Here is a 26,561-nt window from a genome sequence, read left to right on the forward strand (position 1 = left end):
GAAGCGGGTTGAAAAGAACAATTCTATGGAGTTTTGACTATCTTTTTTTTATATGTATTACCATACATGACATTAATTACCATAGAGATTCGAAATTTCGATCGAATATCTAAAAACTAAAAAATGAATTTTTCAGAGGGAAAGTTTATAAAATTAGTTTCGGATCGGGTCAATGGGTATTTCAGATATCCGGTCCTGAAAACGGATATCTCGGATCGGATGTCCGAAAAATTCCTCATGTTTCGGATATTTTCGGATATTCGAAAATGAAAATTTTCGATCCGTATCTGATTCGAAAATTTTCGGATATCCAATTTGAAATATACGGAAACTAAAAAATCAGATCAGATAGACTGGATCACGAATCGAATCGATCGGATCGGATATTTAAGAACACTCTTACGCATACGTTACTTTTGAAAGCCAAAAAATGAGTGGCGGGAAAAGATAGTCGCTTTATATTTGCAAAAACAAGTTGGTTTGGTTTATCAGACTTGTCCCTTGCATCGGGATTAAATTTGGTGCCACCAACTGCTTAAGAACTTATATCTGAATGAAAATTGATTAAAATATTATATCTCAATTTAAATATCATAAAAAATACTTGGCCAATGATTGATTTAAAATAAGATTTTGAGATCTACTATTTTATCTTAGGGTCATTAATTCAATTATATATATTTGGTGTGCTACTTATTTACGGGTTCGTACATCCAACTCTAAAATATACATATCACTTCCTCATATCGAGAGCCCGATGTACCTATAGGCTATACTATACCACTCTTGTGTCCAGTTCCAGGATCATAATAGAATTGCAAAAAGTTATCAATAAGCACTAAATCTTGAGTACAATATAGAGATGATTTGAAATAGCTAGACGTATTCTCCACAAATCATCACCTTGACTCCTTGAGTAACTTACATCTTACTGTTATAGTTCCAGAGGCATGAGAATTAAACAGCAGAATATTAGACATTTTTTCAGAACAGTAGTATTCAACCAAAGATAGAAAGTTATAACAATATGACTATATGAGCAACAGCAACCATAAATTTAGTATTTGAGAAAAATATGCATGGCTCACATCCTCCAGGCTCCAAGTAAGATATGATATGTATACTACATTAACATTACTAACCATCACATTCAAACACATGCAACCTCTTCATAGCTACCTTGAAATCTATTTAATCATATATCACCTTCTTAACAATAAAGGCATCAAGGAAGATGCTCCAAAAGTTACCATCTCATATAATCTCATACATGAATGGTAAGGCAGCTGTTTAATTAATATAAATTTTTCAATCACCAATGACTGCAAAATCCGGAGTCTTCAAGGATGAGTATAGTAGTGGGCAGGTCTTTAATCAGGCAAAGAAAGTCAGAATTCTGATACATAGATCATAGATGTGAATATGATACTATCAAATGGATCTCAAGTTCAGACATGATAAGGTAACATACCTAACTAATCAAAGGACACAAATTTGCCAGTTCCTCTGTAGAAAAAACAACTTGCTAAAAAATACTAATAGTGCTCAATAACAGCAAACCACCACATACTAGGATCACCAAAATGCTTCTAAACACCAGCATCAACATCATTAACTTTGTAACAAGCTATCGAGGTGCAGTGTACACCTGCTGGGATGCGTCATATTGTTGATAGACAAGCGGAGGTTGGGGTGACACGGTTTTTCCATATTCAACATGTGTGCCAGCATATCCACCAGATTGAGCAACGACCGCCACCTAATCATAACCAGGTTGTGTTGGAGCTTGCTCAACATGGCCTTGTTGTGCCACAGCAGGTGCAGCACCGTAAGCTTGTTGTCCGGCCTCTGCAGCACCGTAAGCTTGTTGTTCAGCCTCTTCAGCATAAGGTTGTTGCTGCCTTGGAGCCTGTGTATCATATTAGTTAAGTAGTAGGAACTAAAAACAACAAAAAGAATAGAAAAGCGTCAAGCTAAAATTACTGTCACCAGGAACAGTTACCTCAATCTCCATAGATCTAGAGGTAATTGCAGCAGCAAAGCCTCTAGCCACAAAGAAAGGTGAACCTTCTGCATCATCCTACAAATATTGTACAAGTACAAGAGGAATCATACATAAAACCAGACAACTTGAGAGGGAACGTAAAGGGGCATGATTATTAGGCACATGCACAATCTGGCACCAATCTTGATTCTTGCACATTCACTCATTGTCCATTTCCAACAGAGTCAAGGGTTTAATATTTCTATTTTAGAGTTACAATAAACAAGATTAAAATTGCCCACTATATTGACTGAGCTACTAGTTTATTGTGCAGTATCCAGCGTTGGTGCATATTATGTTGACAATCAATCCAATTAGCTACCTTATCTAGAGCTGGAATTCGTCAGAAGCATTAGAGAAATCAGAAATGCAGGGGTTGGTGCATTCTCATCTGACTAGGGACAAGTTTCCAGAGAACATCTAGGTACCAGAGATTCCATGATTTTTGTTCATTTTGTAAACGATTAAATGATCGATTTGACCTCCAAGATAGCAATAACACAAACTAGTTTTATTCACTTTGAAAAAATGTGTCACCAGAAAAAAAATGTCCATGTAAGTTCCTACAAGTCCAATTCAAACAAGGCCCACTTAAGTTCAGAAAAATTAAAGTAAAAGGTTTCACGAGAAAGAAACGAAGCATGTATATAGTGAACGCGTAATTGGAAAAACAAAAACAAACAAAAAAAAGACTGGGCTAGTAAAAATGCAGAACTAGAGAATATAGCAGCAATGAAAAAGATATAAATCATAAGAAAGACAAACATCAAAGCATTGCCAAGAAGCACACCTCTGCTAAACTTACTTTGTTACCCGAAACAGTTGCCTCAGTCTCCTTAGATCCAGAGGTACTTGCAGCAGTAAAACCTCGAGCCGCAAAGGCAGGTGAACCTTCTGCATCAGCCTGCAAATATTGTACAAGAGGTATAAAACATAAAACCAGACAACTTGAGAGGGAACGTAAAGGGGAAATGAATATGAGACACATGCACACTCCGGCACCAATCTTGATTCTTGCACATTCACTCATTGTCCATTTCCAACAGAGTCAAGGGTTTAATATTTCTATTTTAGAGTTACAATAAACAAGATTAAAATTGCCCACTATATTGACTGAGCTACTAGTTTATTGTGCAGTATCCAGCGTTGGTGCATATTATGTTGACAATCAATCCAATTAGCTACCTTATCTAGAGCTGGAATTCGTCAGAAGCATTAGAGAAATCAGAAATGCAGGGGTTGGTGCATTCTCATCTGACTAGGGACAAGTTTCCAGAGAACATCTAGGTACCAGAGATTCCATGATTTTTGTTCATTTTGTAAACGATTAAATGATCGATTTGACCTCCAAGATAGCAAAACACAAACTAGTTTTATTCACTTTGAAAAAATATGTCACCAGAAAAAAAATGTCCATGTAAGTTCCTACAAGTCCAATTCAAACAAGGCCCACTTAAGTTCAGAAAAATTCAAGTAAAAGGTTTCACGAGAAAGAAACGAAGCATGTATATAGTGAACGCGTAATTGGAAAACAAAAACAAACAAAAAAAAAGACTGGGCTAGTAAAAACTGCAGAACTAGAGAATATAGCAGCAATGAAAAAGTTGCCTCAGTCTCCTTAGATCCAGAGGTACTTGCAGCAGTAAAACCTCGAGCCGCAAAGGCAGGTGAACCTTCTGCATCAGCCTGCAAATATTGTACAAGAGGTATAAAACATAAAACCAGACAACTTGAGAGGGAACGTAAAGGGGAAATGAATATGAGACACATGCACACTCCGGCACCAATCTTGATTCTTGCACATTCACTCATTGTCCATTTCCAACAGAGTCAAGGGTTTAATATTTCTATTTTAGAGTTACAATAAACAAGATTAAAATTGCCCACTATATTGACTGAGCTACTAGTTTATTGTGCAGTATCCAGCGTTGGTGCATATTATGTTGACAATCAATCCAATTAGCTACCTTATCTAGAGCTGGAATTCGTCAGAAGCATTAGAGAAATCAGAAATGCAGGGTTGGTGCATTCTCATCTGACTAGGGACAAGTTTCCAGAGAACATCTAGGTACCAGAGATTCCATGATTTTTGTTCATTTTGTAAACGATTAAATGATCGATTTGACCTCCAAGATAGCAATAACACAAACTAGTTTTATTCACTTTGAAAAAATATGTCACCAGAAAAAAAAATGTCCATGTAAGTTCCTACAAGTCCAATTCAAACAAGGCCCACTTAAGTTCAGAAAAATTCAAGTAAAAGGTTTCACGAGAAAGAAACGAAGCATGTATATAGTGAACGCGTAATTGGAAAACAAAAACAAACAAAAAAAAAGACTGGGCTAGTAAAAACTGCAGAACTAGAGAATATAGCAGCAATGAAAAAGTTGCCTCAGTCTCCTTAGATCCAGAGGTACTTGCAGCAGTAAAACCTCGAGCCGCAAAGGCAGGTGAACCTTCTGCATCAGCCTGCAAATATTGTACAAGAGGTATAAAACATAAAACCAGACAACTTGAGAGGGAACGTAAAGGGGAAATGAATATGAGACACATGCACACTCCGGCACCAATCTTGATTCTTGCAATGCACATTCACTCATTGTCCATTTCCAACAGAGTCAAGGGTTTAATATTTCTATTTTAGAGTTACAATAAACAAGATTAAAATTGCCCACTATATTGACTGAGCTACTAGTTTATTGTGCAGTATCCAGCGTTGGTGCATATTATGTTGACAATCAATCCAATTAGCTACCTTATCTAGAGCTGGAATTCGTCAGAAGCATTAGAGAAATCAGAAATGCAGGGGTTGGTGCATTCTCATCTGACTAGGGACAAGTTTCCAGAGAACATCTAGGTACCAGAGATTCCATGATTTTTGTTCATTTTGTAAACGATTAAATGATTGATTTGACCTCCAAGATAGCAATAACACAAACTAGTTTTATTCACTTTGAAAAAATATGTCACCAGAAAAAAAATGTCCATGTAAGTTCCTACAAGTCCAATTCAAACAAGGCCCACTTAAGTTCAGAAAAATTCAAGTAAAAGGTTTCACGAGAAAGAAACGAAGCATGTATATAGTGAACGCGTAATTGGAAAACAAAAACAAACAAAAAAAAAGACTGGGCTAGTAAAAACTGCAGAACTAGAGAATATAGCAGCAATGAAAAAGATATAAATCATAAGAAAGACAAACATCAAAGCATTGCCAAGAAGCACACCTCTGCTAAACTTACTTTGTTACCCAAACAGTTGCCTCAGTCTCCTTAGATCCAGAGGTACTTGCAGCAGTAAAACCTCGAGCCGCAAAGGCAGGTGAACCTTCTGCATCAGCCTGCAAATATTGTACAAGAGGTATAAAACATAAAACCAGACAACTTGAGAGGGAACGTAAAGGGGAAATGAATATGAGACACATGCACACTCCGGCACCAATCTTGATTCTTGCACATTCACTCATTGTCCATTTCCAACAGAGTCAAGGGTTTAATATTTCTATTTTAGAGTTACAATAAACAAGATTAAAATTGCCCACTATATTGACTGAGCTACTAGTTTATTGTGCAGTATCCAGCGTTGGTGCATATTATGTTGACAATCAATCCAATTAGCTACCTTATATAGAGCTGGAATTCGTCAGAAGCATTAGAGAAATCAGAAATGCAGGGGTTGGTGCATTCTCATCTGACTAGGGACAAGTTTCCAGAGAACATCTAGGTACCAGAGATTCCATGATTTTTGTTCATTTTGTAAACGATTAAATGATCGATTTGACCTCCAAGATAGCAATAACACAAACTAGGTTTATTCACTTTGAAAAAATATGTCACCAGAAAAAAAATGTCCATGTAAGTTCCTACAAGTCCAATTCAAACAAGGCCCACTTAAGTTCAGAAAAATTCAAGTAAAAGGTTTCACGAGAAAGAAACGAAGCATGTATATAGTGAACGCGTAATTGGAAAACAAAAACAAACAAAAAAAAAGACTGGGCTAGTAAAAACTGCAGAACTAGAGAATATAGCAGCAATGAAAAAGATATAAATCATAAGAAAGACAAACATCAAAGCATTGCCAAGAAGCACACCTCTGCTAAACTTACTTTGTTACCCGAAACAGTTGCCTCAGTCTCCTTAGATCCAGAGGTACTTGCAGCAGTAAAACCTCGAGCCGCAAAGGCAGGTGAACCTTCTGCATCAGCCTGCAAATATTGTACAAGAGGTATAAAACATAAAACCAGACAACTTGAGAGGGAACGTAAAGGGGAAATGAATATGAGACACATGCACACTCCGGCACCAATCTTGATTCTTGCACATTCACTCATTGTCCATTTCCAACAGAGTCAAGGGTTTAATATTTCTATTTTAGAGTTACAATAAACAAGATTAAAATTGCCCACTATATTGACTGAGCTACTAGTTTATTGTGCAGTATCCAGCGTTGGTGCATATTATGTTGACAATCAATCCAATTAGCTACCTTATCTAGAGCTGGAATTCGTCAGAAGCATTAGAGAAATCAGAAATGCAGGGGTTGGTGCATTCTCATCTGACTAGGGACAAGTTTCCAGAGAACATCTAGGTACCAGAGATTCCATGATTTTTGTTCATTTTGTAAACGATTAAATGATCGATTTGACCTCCAAGATAGCAATAACACAAACTAGGTTTATTCACTTTGAAAAAATATGTCACCAGAAAAAAAATGTCCATGTAAGTTCCTACAAGTCCAATTCAAACAAGGCCCACTTAAGTTCAGAAAAATTCAAGTAAAAGGTTTCACGAGAAAGAAACGAAGCATGTATATAGTGAACGCGTAATTGGAAAACAAAAACAAACAAAAAAAAAGACTGGGCTAGTAAAAACTGCAGAACTAGAGAATATAGCAGCAATGAAAAAGATATAAATCATAAGAAAGACAAACATCAAAGCATTGCCAAGAAGCACACCTCTGCTAAACTTACTTTGTTACCCGAAACAGTTGCCTCAGTCTCCTTAGATCCAGAGGTACTTGCAGCAGTAAAACCTCGAGCCGCAAAGGCAGGTGAACCTTCTGCATCAGCCTGCAAATATTGTACAAGAGGTATAAAACATAAAACCAGACAACTTGAGAGGGAACGTAAAGGGGAAATGAATATGAGACACATGCACACTCCGGCACCAATCTTGATTCTTGCACATTCACTCATTGTCCATTTCCAACAGAGTCAAGGGTTTAATATTTCTATTTTAGAGTTACAATAAACAAGATTAAAATTGCTCACTATATTGACTGAGCTACTAGTTTATTGTGCAGTATCCAGCATTGGTGCATATTATGTTGACAATCAATCCAATTAGCTAACTTATCTAGAGCTGGAATTCGTCAGAAGCATTAGAGAAATCAGAAATGCAGGGGTTGGTGCATTCTCATCTGACTAGGGACAAGTTTCCAGAGAACATCTAGGTACCAGAGATTCCATGATTTTTGTTCATTTTGTAAACGATTAAATGATCGATTTGACCTCCAAGATAGCAATAACACAAACTAGTTTTATTCACTTTGAAAAAATATGTCACCAGAAAAAAAATGTCCATGTAAGTTCCTACAAGTCCAATTCAAACAAGGCCCACTTAAGTTCAGAAAAATTCAAGTAAAAGGTTTCACGAGAAAGAAACGAAGCATGTATATAGTGAACGCGTAATTGGAAAACAAAAACAAACAAAAAAAAAGACTGGGCTAGTAAAAACTGCAGAACTAGAGAATATAGCAGCAATGAAAAAGATATAAATCATAAGAAAGACAAACATCAAAGAATTGCCAAGAAGCACACCTCTGCTAAACTTACTTTGTTACCCGAAACAGTTGCCTCAGTCTCCTTAGATCCAGAGGTACTTGCAGCAGTAAAACCTCGAGCCGCAAAGGCAGGTGAACCTTCTGCATCAGCCTGCAAATATTGTACAAGAGGTATAAAACATAAAACCAGACAACTTGAGAGGGAACGTAAAGGGGAAATGAATATGAGACACATGCACACTCCGGCACCAATCTTGATTCTTGCACATTCACTCATTGTCCATTTCCAATAGAGTCAAGGGTTTAATATTTCTATTTTAGAGTTACAATAAACAAGATTAAAATTGCTCACTATATTGACTGAGCTACTAATGTATTGTGATTTTTGTGAAGTATTCCGGTGTTGGTGCATATCATATTGAGAATCAATCCAACACCCTATCATATCATATTGTGAGTGAGTTTGAGCGTGAGTGTGTGTATATGCAGAGTGCAAGTTTGTTTTGAACACACTATCAATCAACATTCCCCTTACATCTCTGTTTCATCTATGTTCAATTCATAATCTAGCTCACAAGCATGGTCTCAAATCTCGGATGTGATCGCAACTGCAGTAACGCTCACAGAGCCACTTTCGCAAGCGATGGAGATGGTTTCTAGCTGTTGCGGCCTAACATTATGGTCGCAGAAAGATCAAATGTGAGCATCTAGCATAAACCCAACCCCAAAAACCAGATTCAACAACAAACATCCTCAACCTACTTGAAATAGGCAATTTAGATAACTCAATCTTTCATCAAACATATCTTATTAGGCAATTTAGATAACTCAATCTTTCATCAAACGTATCTTATTTCACATCATTTTATTGACTGTTTGAATAAATAAGGTATACTGCCTATTTTTGAGCTCAACCAACAACAAGCCGAGTCAACGAAAAGACTGGAAGTGCATCACAATCATTCCAAGATACAAACAACGGTTAATTACTGATATAAGAACAGGTCCTACATTCATGATAAACTCAAACATCATTAGTCCACACACGTAATACTTTGACCTCAAGAAAAAAAATCATCCTGAGGATTAATAGTAATCTTGAAGCAGATTATCGTCCAGAGCAGTACATAATAATTCATAATTATTAACCAAAATCAGATTCTTATATGTGGGTGATGGATACAGCGATACAGGTACATAATCCAATCTAGCTAACATACTAGCTTATGATGTATGAATATGATGCCATGCGAGTCAAACAATAAGTAATAAAGAAAGAAACATTACCTTATCATTGGGAATTTCAATTATCCTTCTGCTAATGCCAGAATCAAAATCATGATATTGTTCTCCCCCTTCATTGACCACCTTTTTCATGCGCTCCTCACTGCTTGTCTGATCAACAAAAGCTGCTCCACCCATTTCAAGATCTGCTTCATGCCCTGCCTGAGTTTGTGGGTCTTTACTCCTGCGTTCTAAAGGTTGCTCTTCACTTAAAGGTGACTCTTGACTTTCTTCCTCTTGTATCATTTGACTCACTCTTACCAGTTTATAGAATTTCAATAAGTAGTTCCAATTCTCATTCTCATTCTCATTCTCATTCTCATTCTCATTCTCATTCTCAAGTTCCCTCACTGAATCTCTCACATCATCACAATACATCGCACATGACACGATTTTGCATGTATTTTCAGCCTGGATGATATGAAAAAGAGCATTTTGCCACCCCATTTCGCTTTGCAACAATGTTAGCTCTGCATCTCTCACTTCTCTAATTTCATACCTACCCTCAATAAATGGTCTAGCATCCCGTAAATGAATAAGTATCCGTTCTGGATATGGGGTGTAGGTGACGAGCTGGTAATAATAATGTAAACCTAAGTATAGGGAAAAACCGACGCATACCGCAACAATGTCGCGGGTATGCGTCGGGTAACATTGAATTATACTTAGTAAAATCGACAAACTAGCTGACACAACACTCCCATATAACCCAGTGTCCGACTTAGATTGGAAAAATAGTTGAACTAAAAAAACCCATATCATCATCATTAAGGCAGAAGCAAAATATAAGTAATCGTAATTTTTGAAGGCGTTAGGTATGACAGAAAAGACAAGCGAGACAAAGAAGAAGAAGGTGAGTTGAAAAGGACTTTGTGGTTCCACAAACCATTTGCACATGAAAATTTGATCCACATTGTTAAGCAAATATATATGTGTGCACCACAGAATACTGAAAATGCCAAGAAGAAGACCTAAAATGGTAGAAAAATACGGGTTCTTATCATGTAATTCGGAAGTCAGACTAGGAGTGTAGTATTAGAGAAATAGGGGAAGCTACAAACTGCTAAAGGGTTTTTAGTCCTACCATACTCGGCTGTGAATACAATAATTAGCACCCCACATATTGTAAACCATCCAAACGCCAAACGTAGGGACCACTTTCTTAACGATTTTCTATTTGTGCAAAAAAAATCCTTAACATGTTTACCACAATCTTTTAAACACTCCCAACAACAACCCAAGCAAGTCATAATTTGAGCAGCTAACCATGAAAAAAAAAAAAAATACGTTAATATACGGAACATAAAACCTAAAACAAATCTATATAGTACAGGGCACATAGCACCTAAAACAAATCTTATATATATATTAAACAATAAAAATATGTGTGTTAAGACTTGAACCAAGAATCTCATATTGATTTTTGATGATAAGTAAAAGTAATCATGCTTCTTAAGTTGACACATGAATTAGATGCTTACATTAAGTGACCTATTAAGTAAATGAGTAATCATATACTAATATATTCCACATCACAAGTTATATTACCTATAAAGTTTCGATTTACCATAATAATGATAATAAAACATTAATCAACTTAGCTACATGATAATATAATCTCTAATGGGACGAGAGGACCATAATTTATGTTTAGCCTTTTACAAGATAGAAAACAAAGTACTACCTATTTGAAGGAAAAATTTGAGAAAAGTATCTTGTAGTTAATTTTAATCAATGTTTAGGTAGGAACGAAAATATAACATGCCTTTATGTACTGTAAATATTTGTCTATTAGAGAGAATCATGTATTATCTTCAAATATCTAGCTTGTATTTATAGTATAGTTGTGATATATACATTTGATATTATATGATAGCCATAGGATTGTAATACTAGGATATAATATGTAATTTTCCATGCATATCTTTTGAACCTTATTTCATATTAATAGAGGAATTCTTTACTGCTGAGTCACTAACATACAAAATCCCTTTTAAAAATAGTTGATTCTAATTTCCATTAGGCACTAACATACAATCAAATGTGGCAATAAAACACAGACCCATATCCAACAAAATCACAACATGCAACTTTAACCAAATCAAAAGAATTACAAATACCTAGAAACAAAATTAGTAATTATCATAAATATAAAAACAAAAATACCCAACAAATAATGAATCAAAATTGAGACCTTTTCTCGAAGTTTATGGGTGATGAAGAGGAAACAAATTATAAACTTCTGTTTTTAACAAAATTAGCAGTGAAGAAGTATCAATAATTGTAGTAGTAGTGGAAGATGAACAAGTTGGAGCTTCTGATTCAATTTTTTTTGTAGTACAATGGAGAGAGGAGATATGCTTGACATTTAAAAATGGAGAGAGGAGTGGGGAAGCATGGAGAGAGAGAGGAGGGTGGGGGAAGCATGGAGCCTAGTAGAAAGAGAACGGTCCCCTGCAAAATATTTTCCCTGTCTTGTCTAAAAGTTAAAACAAATTCACCAAAATATCTCTTTTCTTTACTGAAAATCCCATCCCCTGCAAATTATTTTCCCCGTCTTGTCTTGTCTTGGCTACAAAGAAACAACTTTCCTCTTATTCCTCTATCATCTATTGCCAAAAATTACTAAATATTTCCCCAACTATCTTGTATGGAACACTACATTTTCATCAACACCAACCCACGCACATCTCATTAAAAAAAAAAAAACGAATATCTATCTTAACCTTCTATCTTTACTATATCAAGTATATTACTACTTCCCTACAACTATTACTACAGATAACCAAAAAAAAAAAATCATCCATTTGTTTCTTAGTAGCAAATGACTCATTTAATATAAAATAGATTAATGCAAAAATAATCCTAACTAATTGATAATTTAAGGCAAATAATGATATAGGTAAGAAAATAATAAAGTAATGCCAAAACTACAACATAAAAAACAGATAAGTATTATATATTAACTACTAAGACAATAATAACTACAAAATTAAGACAAAAGAAAAATAAGAGTTGGAAGATTTCTCACGTATAAAGCAAGGAATCAAGTTCACTCTTCTTCTGTTTTGCTTGTGGTCTGATGGGACGTTCCGAAAGAGACTGCCGTGTAGTACCGGAGGACGAAAAACTATACCCAGAAATAGGTGGAGGAAGAAAAACAACGAACTTCGAGCCAAAAAAAAAAAAAGAATTCTTTTCTGAGGTTTCAAAGAAGAATACAGAATTTGTTGGAGGTTCGAAAGAGATTGAGGATGGAGTTGGGGTTGTGAAGAAAAATGTAAGTGGAGGTGGGTTTATATCCTGTAACGTGAAAGGGAGAAATTTGAATGTTGTGACTTGTGTGTGTACTACTACTGTGTAGTGGAACCATTGAAATTTTTAGGGTAATGTTGTGCACTCCCCATTTAATGCTACTGAAAAGTAGGTTTGCAGGAGCCTAGTACTGCAGGTGCTTTTATATTGCAGTCCAAAAAAAAAGGAAGCAAAAGTACAAGGGAGAATTTGAAAAGATTAGCTCAAAGGTAATATGGATGAAAACGCCAAAAGGGGAAGCTGAGCAGATGGAGATGGACGGTTTGGAGACATATGGTGATGGACTGATGGTAGTATCAACTATCAAGTATGGAGTTGGAGAATGTTGACGGTGCTAAGAAGCGTTTGAAGCAGACCAACCCCCATGACACTACATCCGTTTTTTTGGCGAATTATATTTTCGAGTAAAGCTTACGAAGAGTTTTATAGAGTTCTTTTGTTTTCACTATATTATAGCATTTTGATAGTATATTTGTATTTTCTCAAATAGTTTTCCTACAAAACTTGTTTTTAGTATCAGTTTGTAATTCTTTATTATTTCAAGAATTTGGAAAATTTTCCTACTCAAGTTTTAGAAAATTTTCAGTTTGTCTTAAACTATACCCTTTTGTACTTATTCAAATGCTTTCTTTATTATGTTGATCTATTATTGAAAGCAATTATTTCTATTATTAATACCTTAAAATAGAGGGGTTTTTTTTAACTTAAAAGTTATTTTTGAAAGTATTATTATCTCTCTAGTGATTTTATTATTATATTTTCCAACAACAATTCTTATATTGTTGTATTACAAGGTTGTTAAATAATTTTAAGTCAAGTTTTAAGCCTTAGCGAGTTACTCCTTTTTAAGGGGATAGAATGCGATATAGTTTCGTGCTTTTAACTTAATATGCTATTTTTGACCTAATTTTTTACTTATTTTATGAGTTATTAAGTTAGCCAACTTACTTTAATAAAATGAATTTGATATATGTAACTTAATTGCTATATTTCTTACTTGCATGCTCCAAGTTTCGAGGAAGAAACTTCTTTTAAGGGGTAGTCTGTAATACTCCTTATTTTTAGTAAGTTAATATTTATATTTTTAGAAAAGTTTTAATTTTTAAAAAGGTTTTATTTACTAAAAAGGCTAATTATTTATTAGAAAGGTTTTGGGTATTTAAAACAAATTTTAGCCCAAATAAATTTTGGGCTTAACTTTCCTAAATTTTACATTCAAGTAGTTAGTTTAAACAATCCGACTTGCGTGGACCCGGTTCACACTAAAAATAGTGTGGACCAGGCCCAGCATGTGACACTATATACATATCATTATAACATACATTAATATCATTTCATTTATATACACTATACATAAACACTATATCATTATAACATACACTATATCATTATAACATACACTATATCACTTTAACATACACTATATTATTATAATATACATTATATCACTTTAACATACAGTATATCACTTTAACATACACTATATCATTGTAACACACACTATATCATTTTAACACACACTATATCACTTTAACATACACTATATCACTTTAACATACACCATATTATTTTAACATACACTATATCACTGTAACATATATACACTATATCACTGTAACATACATTATATCATTTTAATATACACTATATCATTTTAACATACACTATATCATTTTAACATACACTATATCATAAACTCACGTGATATGGATCGCGTGCACACTAATTAGTGTGCACCGGGTTCATATTAGTTTTTTTATAGTTTAAAATAAAATAAATAATGTTTTGAAAACCATTCCAAAAAGATTTGCAAAAAAAAAAGGAGATTTTACAAAAAAGGAAAAAGATTTGAAGAAAAAGGTTTACAAAAGAAAAAAAAGAAAAAGAAAAAAAAAATTTAGCTCAAGTCATCACGCGGCAGTACGTGAAGTAAGATAGTTATTTTGTTTTTTTATTATTATCTTTAATTATTTTACCTTTTATAATTATGTATTATGGGATAAATTATATATTTTCCTAATGTTAGTTGGAAAATCGTATATATTAGTTATATCTTAACTAGATTAGTTTATCTTTTTCTCTAAATCTATCTTTTAGTTTTCTAATCCTATTCCGATTCTACCTATCCAACTAGTATAAATAGGGGCTCCACCCATCATATCTTTCACACCAAATTTGAGAAATAAATCTCTTTTCTCAAGTTTAAACTCTCCCTCTCAGCCTACCTTTCTCTTCTCCTTAGTAGCTATTAATTTTCAAGGTGCGTGTATTTGTAGATCTTTAATAATTGTTTTGCAAGTGTAGTATCATGTTTTTAGGAAAATATTTTGGATTGAAATCCATGTTTTTATGAGTTTTATTATGAACTGCATCTAACAAACGGCTAGCTGGTGTGGTGATGGTATGTAGTATCAACTATCAAGTATGGAGTTGGAGAATGTGGACGGTGCTAAGAAGCGTTTGAAGAAGACCAACGCCCATGACACTACATCCAGCCCCGCCAAGCATTATATATGAGTACTCTTTGCTAGAACTGCCGACGGATGGGCAACCCTTGGTTAGTTCGTCTACTCCACAAATGGAGTATTGTGTATGCCCCGGCATCATTTTTTTTATCGGAGACCATGCTATAAAATAATGATGCGGAAGTTTTAAAAGATTGGTTCGTTGGGTTTTAAAAATTCTTTTAGTGTTGCGAGTCAAGCTAAGGAAGAGCTGGTGGCTCATGTCTCTATTGGAAGGAAAATGTAAATTTTTCCCTTGTATTGTATCTTTTTCTCAGCACCATATTTGTGGGGGTATAGGAGAGGGTGATTGCAATTGGAGGTTTGTGGGTATTTATGGCTCGGCGAAGAAGGAGGAGAAATATCGAACTTGGGACCTTATTCGTTATATCAACACTCAATCTGATTTGCCTTTGCTTTTTAGTGGAGACTTTAATGAGATTCTTAGCAATGAGGAAAAAGTCGGAGGTGTAGAGCGAGTTAGACGTGACATGCTCTCCCTTATTTCGGGAAGTTTTGGATGACTATGCTTTTCGTGATTTGTGATACATTGGCACGTGGTACACATGGGAGCGAGAGAGGGCTCACTCCAGCCACGAGAATAAGAGAGATGTTGGACAAGTATATTTGTAGCTCGGATTGGTTGCACTTATTCGCTGATTACATTATTAAGCATGGGCTACGTTACAAATCGAACCATGTTCTGACTATCACCCGACCTCTGCAAAATCACAAGAAAAGAAAGAAGAAACGTGGGTTTTGGTTCGAGACCTGCTGGTTGTTAGATGAGGGGTGTGAATTGGTGGCGAAAAATGCTTAATTGGGAAGATTCGGCTGGTGATGTGTTAACAACGAGACTTGGTTTGCCGGCTCAAAATCTTGTAGTTTGGAGTGCTGCCCATTACAACAATCTTAGTGAACAGATAAAAAATGTGGAGAAAGCACTTGGCCTCGCTCAACAACGTGAGATTTCGGAAGATAATTATCGTGAATGTCTGGAGCTTGAGAAAAAAATTAGATGATCTTAATGAGAAGCACGAAGCCTACTGGTATTTGCGCTCCAAAGTTGCAAAAGTGAAAGACGATGATAAGAACACTCAGTATTTCCATCATAAAGCCTTGCAGAGAAAGAAAATAGATTATGTGAAAGGGCTCTTTGATGTTGGTGGAGCTTGGTGCGAGGAAGAAGAGGATATTGAAAACATATTTACTCATTATTTTAGTAATATATTTACTTTTGCTAACCCATCTGATACGAATTTCTATGAAGTTCTGCAGTGTATTCAACCAATTATCTCTGATGCTTGTGATGTTGCTCTTCTTAAGCCTTATACTAAAGATGAAATCTATGCAGCTCTTAGTCAGATGCATACCTATTTACGTTTATCTGAACTTATTAAATCTTGTTAGTCTTTATTAGACTTAATCTGAACTGTTCAGAACTTATGAGACCTATTTTCTGTTAAACCTATTATTTTTGTTTATTTTTGTTGAATTGAACTTATCAGAACTTATTAGTCCCTTAATAAAATTATTTAAATTTATCTAAACAATATTATTTTTCTTATAAGCACTGAAAATAAAGAACGGAACATGCCCAATATTGTAATTAGTCAACTGATTTTTTTTTTCAAATCCCCACATCAATGAATTATAATCACCTTCGTCAAAAAAAAAAAAAGAATTATAATCACCCATCAGTTGCTGCAATGTTGCATAACATTATAAGTTTTTTAATTTAATAAAATTTAACACTTTATATCTCAATATTGATAGTCCAAAATTTAACAATAAGAAATATTTATAAGTGCATGTCTGTGCTTGTTACGATATTTTGTTTAGGGGAGTAAAGAACATAAAGAGGTCTTAAAACATAACATATACAGATATACTTTTATAAAGTATGTTTCAGATTTTGTTGCTCGAGTCCAATTCACGAATCACTGAATTCCAACGGGCATATAGGAACTATAAAAACTCTTCATGAAATAGAGGAATATTCTATATATAAAGAGACAAATTTCTTAAAAATTTACTCGGTCATTGATAATGTTAATTCCCAAAGGCTTGTAATACCCAATTACCCATCACAAAGTTATTTAAGGAGTGTGCACGCAAATATAATGTTCTAACCAAATCACTTCTCTAAGAGGTTTGTGGTTATTTTGAAAGGATTGTAAATTGTAATGTAATACTATCTCTTAGGCTATGTTCAGTTCACCTTATTTTTGCTTATTTCAGATCTAATCAGATCATATCAGATCAGAAAAAATAAGTTCTAATCAGATCAGATCAGATCTGTCAGTTTTTAAACTCATTTTTACTATTAAATATCTTTCATTACATATTAGTAAAAATTATAATAATTGAATATTAATAAAGTATTCATTGAGACGAATCAAACAAGACCCCACATGACTATATTTTTTCTTATATAGTGAGAGAAATCTAAAAGATAAGATCTTGTAATCAGATCAGTTCAGAAAAAATAAGTTCAGATCAGATCAGATCAGAAAAAATAAGTTCAGATAAGTTCAGATCAGAAAATTTCAGGTGAACTAAACATAGCCTTAATTGTCAGTATTATATAAGTCCTCTCGTTTTATTGCCTACTCTATTATTTCTTATTGAGTGGGGCATAAAAACTTCAGTTGTACAAAATCAGGTCATCTGCAAAGCACATATTTATCTCCATACTCATCTTCTTGAGCATCTTGGACAAGTATTCTATATTTCTCGGCCTTTTGGCTAAGATCTAGCGTAGTATATGTTCTTATAAGTATAATAGAAGATATTATGGGGGAATAAATTGAAATGGCGACTTTTGACTTAACTCCTAATAAGTCTTAGGGGCTGAATAACTTTCAGTCTTTCTATTTTCAAAAGTATTAGTCCTTAGTAGGAATTTTTTTATTAGGGCTATTAGAGTTTTTTTTTCCATTTAGGGAATATGTTGAAAGAAATTAACCACACTTTCTTAGTCTTAATTCCCAAAGTAGATAATTTATAACTGCCCGATCATTTTTTTTCCACTTAGTCTTTGCTCCTCCATTTATAAGATTATTTCTCAAATCATCACTAGCTAGTAGGTTAAAAACATTGTAATGGGGAAGATTATTCACCAGCTTCAAGGAGTGCTTGTTCCTGATCGGTTAGTTTTAGGCTATGTTCAGTTCACCTTATTTTTGCTTATTTCAGATCTAATCAGATCAGAAAAAATAAGTTCAGATCAGATCAGTCAGTTTTAAAACTCATTTTTACTATTAAATATCTTTCATTACATATTAGTAAAAATTATAATAATTGAATATTAATAAAGTACTCATTGAGATGAATCAAACAAGATCCCACATGACTATATTTTTTCTCATATATTGAGAGAAATCTAAAAGACAAGATCTTGTAATCAGATCAGTTCAGAAAAATTAAGTTCAGATCAGAAAAAATAAGTTCAGATCAGATCAGATAAGTTCAGATCAGAAAATTTCAGGTGAACTAAACATAGCCTTAGTTGGATGATTTCAGATGTAGTTTCTACCTAGTGTGCACCGGGTTGGTAATTGATATTACCTTCATATAGTAAGTTTTTATAGAGATATAGTAAACTTATATACAATATAGTGGATTTATTAACAAAAATATATAGTGAAATTATATGCAAATATAGTGGAGGATTTAATTTTTAACATGCATGAAAATGAAAGTTGTGTAGTATATAGTGACACATGCTTTAAAAAGATGTAGTTTCTGCATGATAGTGAATGTTGAATGATATAGTGAGTTTTTGCATGATATAATGAGTGTCTGAATGATATAGTGGATTGTTCAGATTTGATGTAGTTTTTGCATGATGTAGTATGTTTGTTAATGATATAGTGAATAAATTCATGATGTAGTGGGTTTCTGAATGATATAGTGGATTGTTTAGAAATGATGTAGTTTCTGCATGATATAATTAATATGCATCTGAATGGTATAGTAACTTTCTGCATTATATAGTGGGTTTTTACATGATATAATTGTGTTATGCATGTATAGTGAGTTTCTGAATGATGATTGTTCAGAAATGATACGTGATTTTGGTCTGGTGCACGCTAATGTCAATGTGGACTGGGTCCACGTAAGTCAGGTCAAAAGAATTTCATCAAAGGTTTATTTCAAACTACCTATTAGTTGGGTTATTAAGCTACCTATTTGCTAAAAGGGGACCCGCCGGGGATTACTAAATAATTTCATCGTCAAAGGTCTATTTCAAATTAAACCCAACTTGAACCACTTAAACACATCTTAATCTTTTAACCACAATAATTTCTAACGAATATAATAATTTCTTAATAGAAGATATTATATGGGAAGAAAATGGCAACTTCTGACTTAGCTCCTCATAAGTTTTTGGGGTTGGATGAATTTCCTTCTTTTTACTTGTAGAAGTACTGGTCCTTAGTAGGAAATTTTTTTATAATGGTTATCAGTGTTTTTTTTTCATTCAGGGAATATGTTGAAAGAGATTAACCACACTTTCTTAGCCTTGTTTCCCAAAATAGATAATCTAATGAATGCAATCACATTTTTCCACCTACGCTCTGTTTGGTTGGGTGTAGAACATTTTCAGTGTAAAATGATTTTCATGGAAAACGATTTAATGAAAAACACAATTCCAAAATTAGTTTTCCGTTGTTTAGTTCCATGTAAGAAAAATAATAAAACAAAAGAAAAATGAAAGGGAAGGAAAACAGTTTTCCCTTCATTTTGAAGGGAAAATGGTTTTTCATCATTGTGTAAGCAACTTTACTCGTAAGGAAAATGGTTTTACACTCCTTTATAAACCAAACAATGTAAAATTGAAAATAAAGGAGAATACAGGAAAAATGTTTTACGCCCTACCAAACGGGGCCTTAGTCTTTGCTCCTCCATTATTTGTAAGTTTATTTCTAAAATCATCACTAATAGATTAAAAAAATTCGTAACGGGGAAGATTATTCACGTACTTCAAGGAGCAAGCCTTTGTTCCTGATCGCTTAATTCAGCAACATATTGATAGCTCATAAGGTTTTCCACTCTTTCAGGTTTTAACAAGAAAAGCAGGTTGGATATCCATTAAGTACTGATAGCTCATAAAATTTTCCACTCTTTTAGGTTAAAACATGAAAACAAGATTGGATCAATTAAGTTAGACATGAACAAAGATTGTAATACAATGGAATGATTTGTTCACTACTTTAGAAAAAGTTTAGGCTTTTGTTCAATTTGGCAAAATTGGATCAAATTAAAGTTGTCCTTCTACTCTTCCATTTCAATTCTACTACTCTTCCATTTCAATTCTAGTTAATGGAATCCCTAGGGATCGTTTTATCCCATCTCGATGAATTATGCAAGGTGCACCCTCTTCTAAACTACGTCGTTTTATCATTTTTAGACTTTATAATTTCAAAAAAATTATTGTTGTTTGTTTCCTTAAATTTTGCAACTAAAGATTCCTTTTACAAATTTAAATTTAAAAGGTCTATGTTCTTTTACCTTAACCGTATATGTTCATTTACTATATGTTCTTTTCATTATTACCTATGTTCTTTTATAAATATAAATTTACATGTTCTTTAATTTTAAGTCGCGTGTTCTTTTTCAAAGTAAAAAAAGTTGTTAAAAAAAGTTCATGTTGTTTTATATAAATGGTATGTTCTTTTTGGGTGCACAATAAGCATTGTGCACCCTAGTGCACAATCCACGCTTTGTCTTCTGCTAGCCTAGAAAGAGAAAAAATAATAAGAGTCTCAATAGGTAAAACAAGGATAAGAAATCCTTTCCTTATATTTGTTGATAATATTTTGATTTTTGCAAATGTCAATTATTAAAGCTGCAAACTCAAAAAAAAATTCTCGGCAAATATTTTGTATACTTCCTCCATTCTTTTTCAATTGTAATGTTTTCCTTATTTGAAAGTTTCCTATTAATTGCAACATTTCCTTATTTGGTGACATAATATATATATATTCTCTATCTATCTCCTATCACATGGGTCCTACTTTTTATTTATGTGTCTCTCTCGCTCTCTCCTCTTCACATGAGCTTCTTAAAAAATGTGTCAATAAGGTATGTTGAACAAAACATGTTTAGAGAGAGGGGAGAGCCTCTCTCTCTAAAACCAAAAGCCCTCACGGCACAAAGAGAGCAGACCCCGACCGGAGAGGAGCTCGTCTCCACCGATGATGCCAGGAATCAAAGCCATGAACTACCCTCTAACCCACCCTCTTTCCCACCCACCACTCCTCCCACCTCCTCCCCCTCACCAACTAAAAAATCCATTCCCAACCTTACGACCTTTCTCTTACCTCCCAGCCAGGAAACCTCTGTCACTAAGTCCTTTAAGGAAGCCATGAATATAGGCTTTCATCATGCTAAGGAAATTTCCCTTTCTGAAATAACGTGCCTTCCACCAGCAAACTTACCGTATGCAACGGAATGCGTTGAGCTCAAAAAGGGGGAAGAAATTTTCATTCCTATAACAGAGGAAGAATATAGGAACTTAGCCCAACCTTGGGAGAATTCCCTAATATGTAAGGTTATGGGAAGATCCTTTTCTAGGGAATTTCTAAGCCAAGAACTGCATAAGATGTGGAATTGGGAAGGGAAACTAGAAATGACTACACTTGGGCGTGGATTTTATAGTATCCAATGCCCAAGTCAAGTCAAAAGGTCCGAGATCATCGTTAATGGTCCATGGTTCTTGTTAGGCTGCCATATATGGATTCAATGCTGGACAGCGGGATTCCGACCGTCAATGGCACAATTCACAGAGAAACCTAGATGGGTGGCTCTCCCGGAGTTACCAATTGAGTTTTTCAACCGGAACATTCTTGAAAAGGTGGGAAATGCACTAGGAAAACTTCTCAAGGTAGATGCCCACTCACTTACGGGAGATAAACGGAGGTTCGCCGCCATTTGCGTACTCATGGAGAAAGAACAGATATTACCAAAAGGGGTATGGCTGGGGAAAACTTTCCAACCACTCATATTTTGTGAGGGACCATGGTTTTGTGAGATGTGTAATAAATTCGGCCATAATATGAGAAATTGTGGACAAGTCCCAAAGAAGTGGAGCTCGGTGGAGCATAACTCACAAACCCAGAATATTGATGAGGAAGAAGACAGGGGCAATAAGTGGAAAAAAGTCAACAAAAAGGAGAAGGGCAAAAAGGTAAAAGGAAGTCAACAGGGAGAGGGAGCCAATAGCACACGTTGGACTCCTAAAAAATTTAAAGACAGAGTGGGGTCAGACAAAACCCAGGAGAGAGGAAATGAAAGTTTAGAAAAGGAAAAGCAAACCAGTGGGGTTATCTCCTTGGTTTTGGGAACGGGAAAAGAGAGCTGCATACTTGCAAACTCCTTTTCGTCTTTGCAGGAGTTAGAAGATCTGGAAGGATCTCCCATCTGTGCTGTGGCAGGAGAAGAAACGTCTAAAAGAATGAAAAGTGGTAATCAAACTGAACCTAGTACACCTACAACATCCCATCAAAACCAACTCACAAGTAAAATACAAAACCCAAATACAAACATAAATAAACTCTGCCTCCCTCAAAGAAACAATACCGCAAAAACACCAGAAAAAAGAAACCCCAAACCCAGCCATGGAAATGCCGACGGAAATGTTCCCAACATCACCACCACCACTCTCAACCCCATCACCCCCAAATTCACCCCCATCACCACCGCGAACCCTAGTGATACGCTACGACCACCCACTGCATTACAACAGGCCGGTCCGACCTGTTATGTCGGAATTCAATCTGGGATACGCCGACTATCTGATCCCGGAGGGAGAGGAAGGATATTACACCGACCTTACATGGCAAGAAGTCAAAGCTTTAGTCCTAAACCCCTACCCAACACCCATGATCTTCCAGAAAATGATTCTCTACGTGAACTCGGACCTTGCTCCAGTGCATGTACCACAAATTCAGGACGCGAGTCACGTCCCAAAACCCATGCTACTCTTCCTCAACTGGTTACTAGAGAAAGAGGGAGGAGTCGAGAAAGAAGAAAGGGACTTGTTCCAGAATATGGGTCCATGGCTCGACCCGTCCCCGGTTCTACCTCGAACCCGTACCATGGTGAGCATTATGAACAGGATGGTGAGGCTACAAATTATGAGCAACACAGACGGCCTACTGCTAGCCCGAGTTCGAAAGCCAATGAGACAAATGGGGGTGACAGTCTCCTGGGTAGAGGCAAGAGGAATAAAGTTCCCTCGCGAAGCCGAGGCTCTCCTACACCCACACCTTCAAACGATCACAGACGTACTAACCGGGGGGGAAGCTCAGCCATGGGAACTCGGTTACGGGGGAACACTTGCAAAGTTCCTCAACAAACCCCTCTTACCAACTGATATGACGATCCTTTTTTGGAACGTAAGAGGGATTGGGAGACCCTCCTTCAAACCCAACTTTCGCCTACTTATAAACCAACATAATCCGGATATTGTTATCCTTGTGGAAACCCGGGTATGCCGAGAAACTACCAACACCATACTCGAGAATGTGGGCTTTGATTCCTGGCATGTGGTGGAACCGAGAGGCTTTGCCGGTGGCATCATCCTCCTGTGGAATGCTAACAACCTCAACTTTCATTACATAGGAGGAAATGCCCAAGGGGTCCATGGGGTTGTTGAGGTATGTAGTACAAAACTAACTTATGTTTTATCTGCTATATATGCAAGTCCTACTTATGTTGATAGAAAATTATTGTGGCAAGACTTGCTTAATGTATCGGATGTGGTTAAAGGTCCTTGGATAGTAATTGGGGACTTTAATGAGATTATTAATCAAGGGGAAAAGTTTGGAGGTCAATCTATAAAAATAAACCGTGCTAACTTGTATGCATCTACGATGAACGATTGTAATTTGTTAGATTTGGGTTACCAAGGTCAAAAGTATACATGGTCTAATATGCGGAAAAAAGAACCAATTTTTGAAAGACTAGATAGAGGGTGGGTTAACCCGGATTGGATCACCAAATTCCCGAATTCGAACCTTTGGAATCTCCCTAGGGTGACCTCGGACCACTGTCCGATTTTAGTATACTTAGATAATCCCCCGCCCAAAATAGGCATTAAACCATTCCGTTTCGAGCCAATGTGGCTCTTGGACCACACTTTCAAAGGAAATGTAGAAACTGCGTGGCCTAGGGAGGGGGGAGAAATAGGTAGCATGCTTTTGGATCTTAAAGAAGTACTGATTGACTGGAATATGAACACGTTTGGGAATGTGTATAAAAGGAAGAGAAAAGTACTGGCTAGGCTTCACGGAGCCCAAAAAGCTCTACATAATAAGCCATACTCGAATTTCTTGTACGATTTAGAAAGAGACCTTCAGGACGAACTAGTTCATATTTTAATGCAAGAAGAGGCCCTATGGGCCGCAAAGAATAAAATGGATCGGTTAAAGGAGGGAGAGAGGAATACTAGATATTTCCATAGAAGTGTAATGATAAAACGAAATGCTAGCCGTATTCTCTCGCTTAGAAATGAGGTAGGAATAGATATTCAGGACCCTGACCAGCTTAGATCACACATAGAAAAGTTTTTCGAAAATCTTTATTCATCTGAACAGATGGTATGCCCATGGTCAGCAAACTCAAGCCAACACCTCATAGACATAGCATATCCACCCTCCGATGAAGAAATAAGGCAAGCTCTGAAGCAAATGAAACCTACTAAAGCCCCAGGTCCTGATGGGTTTCACCCTATTTTCTTCCAAAAAATGTGGGATATTGTAGGAAAGGATGTCTGTCATAATATTCGATCATGGTTCTCCAGTGGAAAAGTTCCCCAGGAAATGTGTCAAGCAGTTATCTGTCTAATTCCTAAGCAAAACCCCCCTGACACGGTCAAACAACTGCGACCCATAAGTTTGTGTAATTCCCTGTATAAGCTGGCAACCAAGGTTATAGTTAATCGACTCAAACCCTTGATTCCATACTGGATCTCACCAAATCAGAATAGTTTCATTAAGGGTAGAGGGCCAGATGTGAATATTGTAGTTGCCACGGAAATTCTTCATTCAATGAATAAGAAGAAAGGGAAAACGGGGTGGTTTGCGCTAAAAATTGATTTAGAAAAGGCTTATGATAGGATTGAGTGGAGTTTTGCAAGGACATGCCTCCAAAACCTAGACCTTAATGACTCGTCCATCAACCTCATTATGAGTTGTATAACCCAGGCCTCATCCTCGATTCTCATAAATGGGAGAAAATCTAACTCGTTCAACCACACACGGGGATTGAGACAGGGTGACCCGATGTCCCCTTACTTGTTTAACATCTGCCTTGAATCCCTCTCTCATAGGATTACACAGGCAACAATGGATAAGATTTGGACCCCTTTTTGGGTAGGAAAAGATAGAGTCCCTGTGTCACACTTAATGTTTGCTGACGACCTCTTAATCTTTGGGAGAGTTGACGAATCAACGACCTTTGCAGTTAGGGATATTTTAAGGAAATTTTGCGAGGATTCGGGTCAAAAGATCAATGAAGCCAAAAGTAGACTTATTTTTTCCCCCAACACACCCACGGAACACAAATGCCTGTTCCAACAAACCTTGAATATTGCGGAGAATGAAAACTTAGGTACCTATTTAGGTCTTCCCTTATCTCATAAAAGACCCTCGAAAAATCAAGTTCAGTTTGTGGTAGATAAAGTGAAAAAGAAACTTGCCAATTGGAAAACAAAATATTTATCAAGAGCGGGTCGTTTATGTCTTATTTCCTCCACTCTTTCAACAATCCCGGCCTATTATATGCAAGCCATGGCTCTCCCAGTTGCAACCCTCAATGACCTAGATAGAGTGTGCAATAACTTTTTATGGGGGGATGTGGAGAACCAAAAAAGAATCCATCTGGTGGGGAGAGAAAGGACCTTCATGCCTAAGAAACTGGGCGGGCTGGGCATACGCAACCAAACTTTGATGAATAAAGCATATATGGCAAAATTAGGATGGAAACTCTCTCAAGGACCAGATAGTCTAGCGCAAAAATGCATAATGTCGAAGTATATCCATAGAGATTATGTTACATCCTTTGCTAAGGGATCACCAATTTGGCAAAGTATAGGAAGAGGGTGGGACCTCCTTGCACAAAACAGTCAGTGGATCATGGGGAATGGGAAACATATAGACTTTTGGAACGATAATTGGTTAGGAATAGGTAATATTCGTGGTCATGTTAGTGGTCCTCTAAAATTTTGTGAGCAGAATTTCAAGGTATGTGATGCGATTAGGGAGGGAGCGTGGAACTTAGAACTATTATCCTTGACTCTTCCGGACCACATAGTGAGTCGCATTTTGAATACGGACCCGCCTAACCAGGAGGCCCAAACTGACATTCGGGCCCCCATTTACCTCCAGCCCGAGGGTTTCTCGCTAGCGTTAGCTTATCAAGCCCAGTTTCCTAGCCATAATATGGAAGTATTAGAGGGGATATGGAAAGTGAACACAAGCCCAAAAGTTCAATTCTTTCTATGGCTTGTGTGCCTAGATCGCCTACCTCATAACAAAACGCTTAGAGATAGACACATAACCCAAGAAGCTCGATGTCCGAGATGCTCGCATGATGTCGAAGATACTAATCATATCCTTCGTCAATGC

General features: G+C 35.9%; 2 protein-coding genes and 1 pseudogene across 4 annotated transcripts; 1 reads left to right on the forward strand and 2 right to left on the reverse strand.

The window, feature by feature from the left end:
- Positions 1 to 1,271: 1,271 nt before the first annotated feature.
- LOC130589761 (uncharacterized) lies at positions 1,272 to 3,385 on the reverse strand. The gene is made up of 3 exons (XM_057391304.1): positions 2,850 to 3,385; positions 2,003 to 2,080; positions 1,272 to 1,909 (listed from the first exon to the last, which is right to left on the reverse strand). Exons 1-3 carry the CDS (start codon positions 3,072 to 3,074, stop codon positions 1,760 to 1,762), a joined length of 453 nt encoding a protein of 150 aa, XP_057247287.1. The 5' UTR covers positions 3,075 to 3,385; the 3' UTR covers positions 1,272 to 1,759.
- Positions 3,386 to 4,073: 688 nt separating this feature from the next.
- On the reverse strand, positions 4,074 to 12,568 carry LOC125492537 (uncharacterized). 3 transcript variants are annotated; one of them, XM_057391307.1, is made up of 6 exons: positions 11,301 to 12,568; positions 9,110 to 10,367; positions 7,875 to 7,973; positions 6,147 to 7,109; positions 5,269 to 5,381; positions 4,074 to 4,513 (listed from the first exon to the last, which is right to left on the reverse strand). In XM_057391307.1, exons 2-4 carry the CDS (start codon positions 10,001 to 10,003, stop codon positions 6,972 to 6,974), a joined length of 1,131 nt encoding a protein of 376 aa, XP_057247290.1. In that variant the 5' UTR covers positions 10,004 to 10,367; positions 11,301 to 12,568; the 3' UTR covers positions 4,074 to 4,513; positions 5,269 to 5,381; positions 6,147 to 6,971. The 3 variants fall into 3 exon arrangements, with proteins under 3 accessions (XP_057247290.1, XP_057247288.1, XP_057247289.1); XM_057391305.1 differs by having other exon boundaries at positions 7,860 to 7,973; XM_057391306.1 differs by lacking the exon at positions 11,301 to 12,568 and having other exon boundaries at positions 7,860 to 7,973; positions 9,110 to 10,749.
- A 5,088-nt stretch (positions 12,569 to 17,656) lies between these two features.
- LOC125492971 (U2 spliceosomal RNA) lies at positions 17,657 to 17,822 on the forward strand (annotated as a pseudogene).
- Positions 17,823 to 26,561: the final 8,739 nt, after the last annotated feature.

Source organism: Beta vulgaris, chromosome 8, assembly GCF_026745355.1.
Source record: "Beta vulgaris subsp. vulgaris cultivar EL10 chromosome 8, EL10.2, whole genome shotgun sequence".
NCBI classification, from domain to species: Eukaryota; Viridiplantae; Streptophyta; class Magnoliopsida; order Caryophyllales; family Amaranthaceae; genus Beta; species Beta vulgaris.

What these genes read in the sequence shown, in the direction of transcription:
- LOC130589761 (XM_057391304.1), bottom strand. Translation starts at nt 3,074, where the DNA reads ATGAGTGAATGTGCAAGAATCAAGATTGGTGCCGGAGTGTGCATGTGT. An exon ending in CAACTGTTTCGGGTAACAAA is followed by an intron (nt 2,081 to 2,849) that starts GTAAGTTTAGCA and finishes CAATATTTGTAG; the next exon opens with GATGATGCAGAAGGTTCACC. An exon ending in CTAGATCTATGGAGATTGAG is followed by an intron (nt 1,910 to 2,002) that starts GTAACTGTTCCT and finishes TATGATACACAG; the next exon opens with GCTCCAAGGCAGCAACAACC.
- LOC125492537 (XM_057391305.1), bottom strand. Translation starts at nt 10,003, where the DNA reads ATGTGCAAATGGTTTGTGGAACCACAAAGTCCTTTTCAACTCACCTTC. An exon ending in TTGAAATTCCCAATGATAAG is followed by an intron (nt 7,974 to 9,109) that starts GTAATGTTTCTT and finishes CAATATTTGCAG; the next exon opens with GCTGATGCAGAAGGTTCACC. An exon ending in ACAAAGTAAGTTTAGCAGAG is followed by an intron (nt 7,110 to 7,859) that starts GTGTGCTTCTTG and finishes CAATATTTGCAG; the next exon opens with GCTGATGCAGAAGGTTCACC.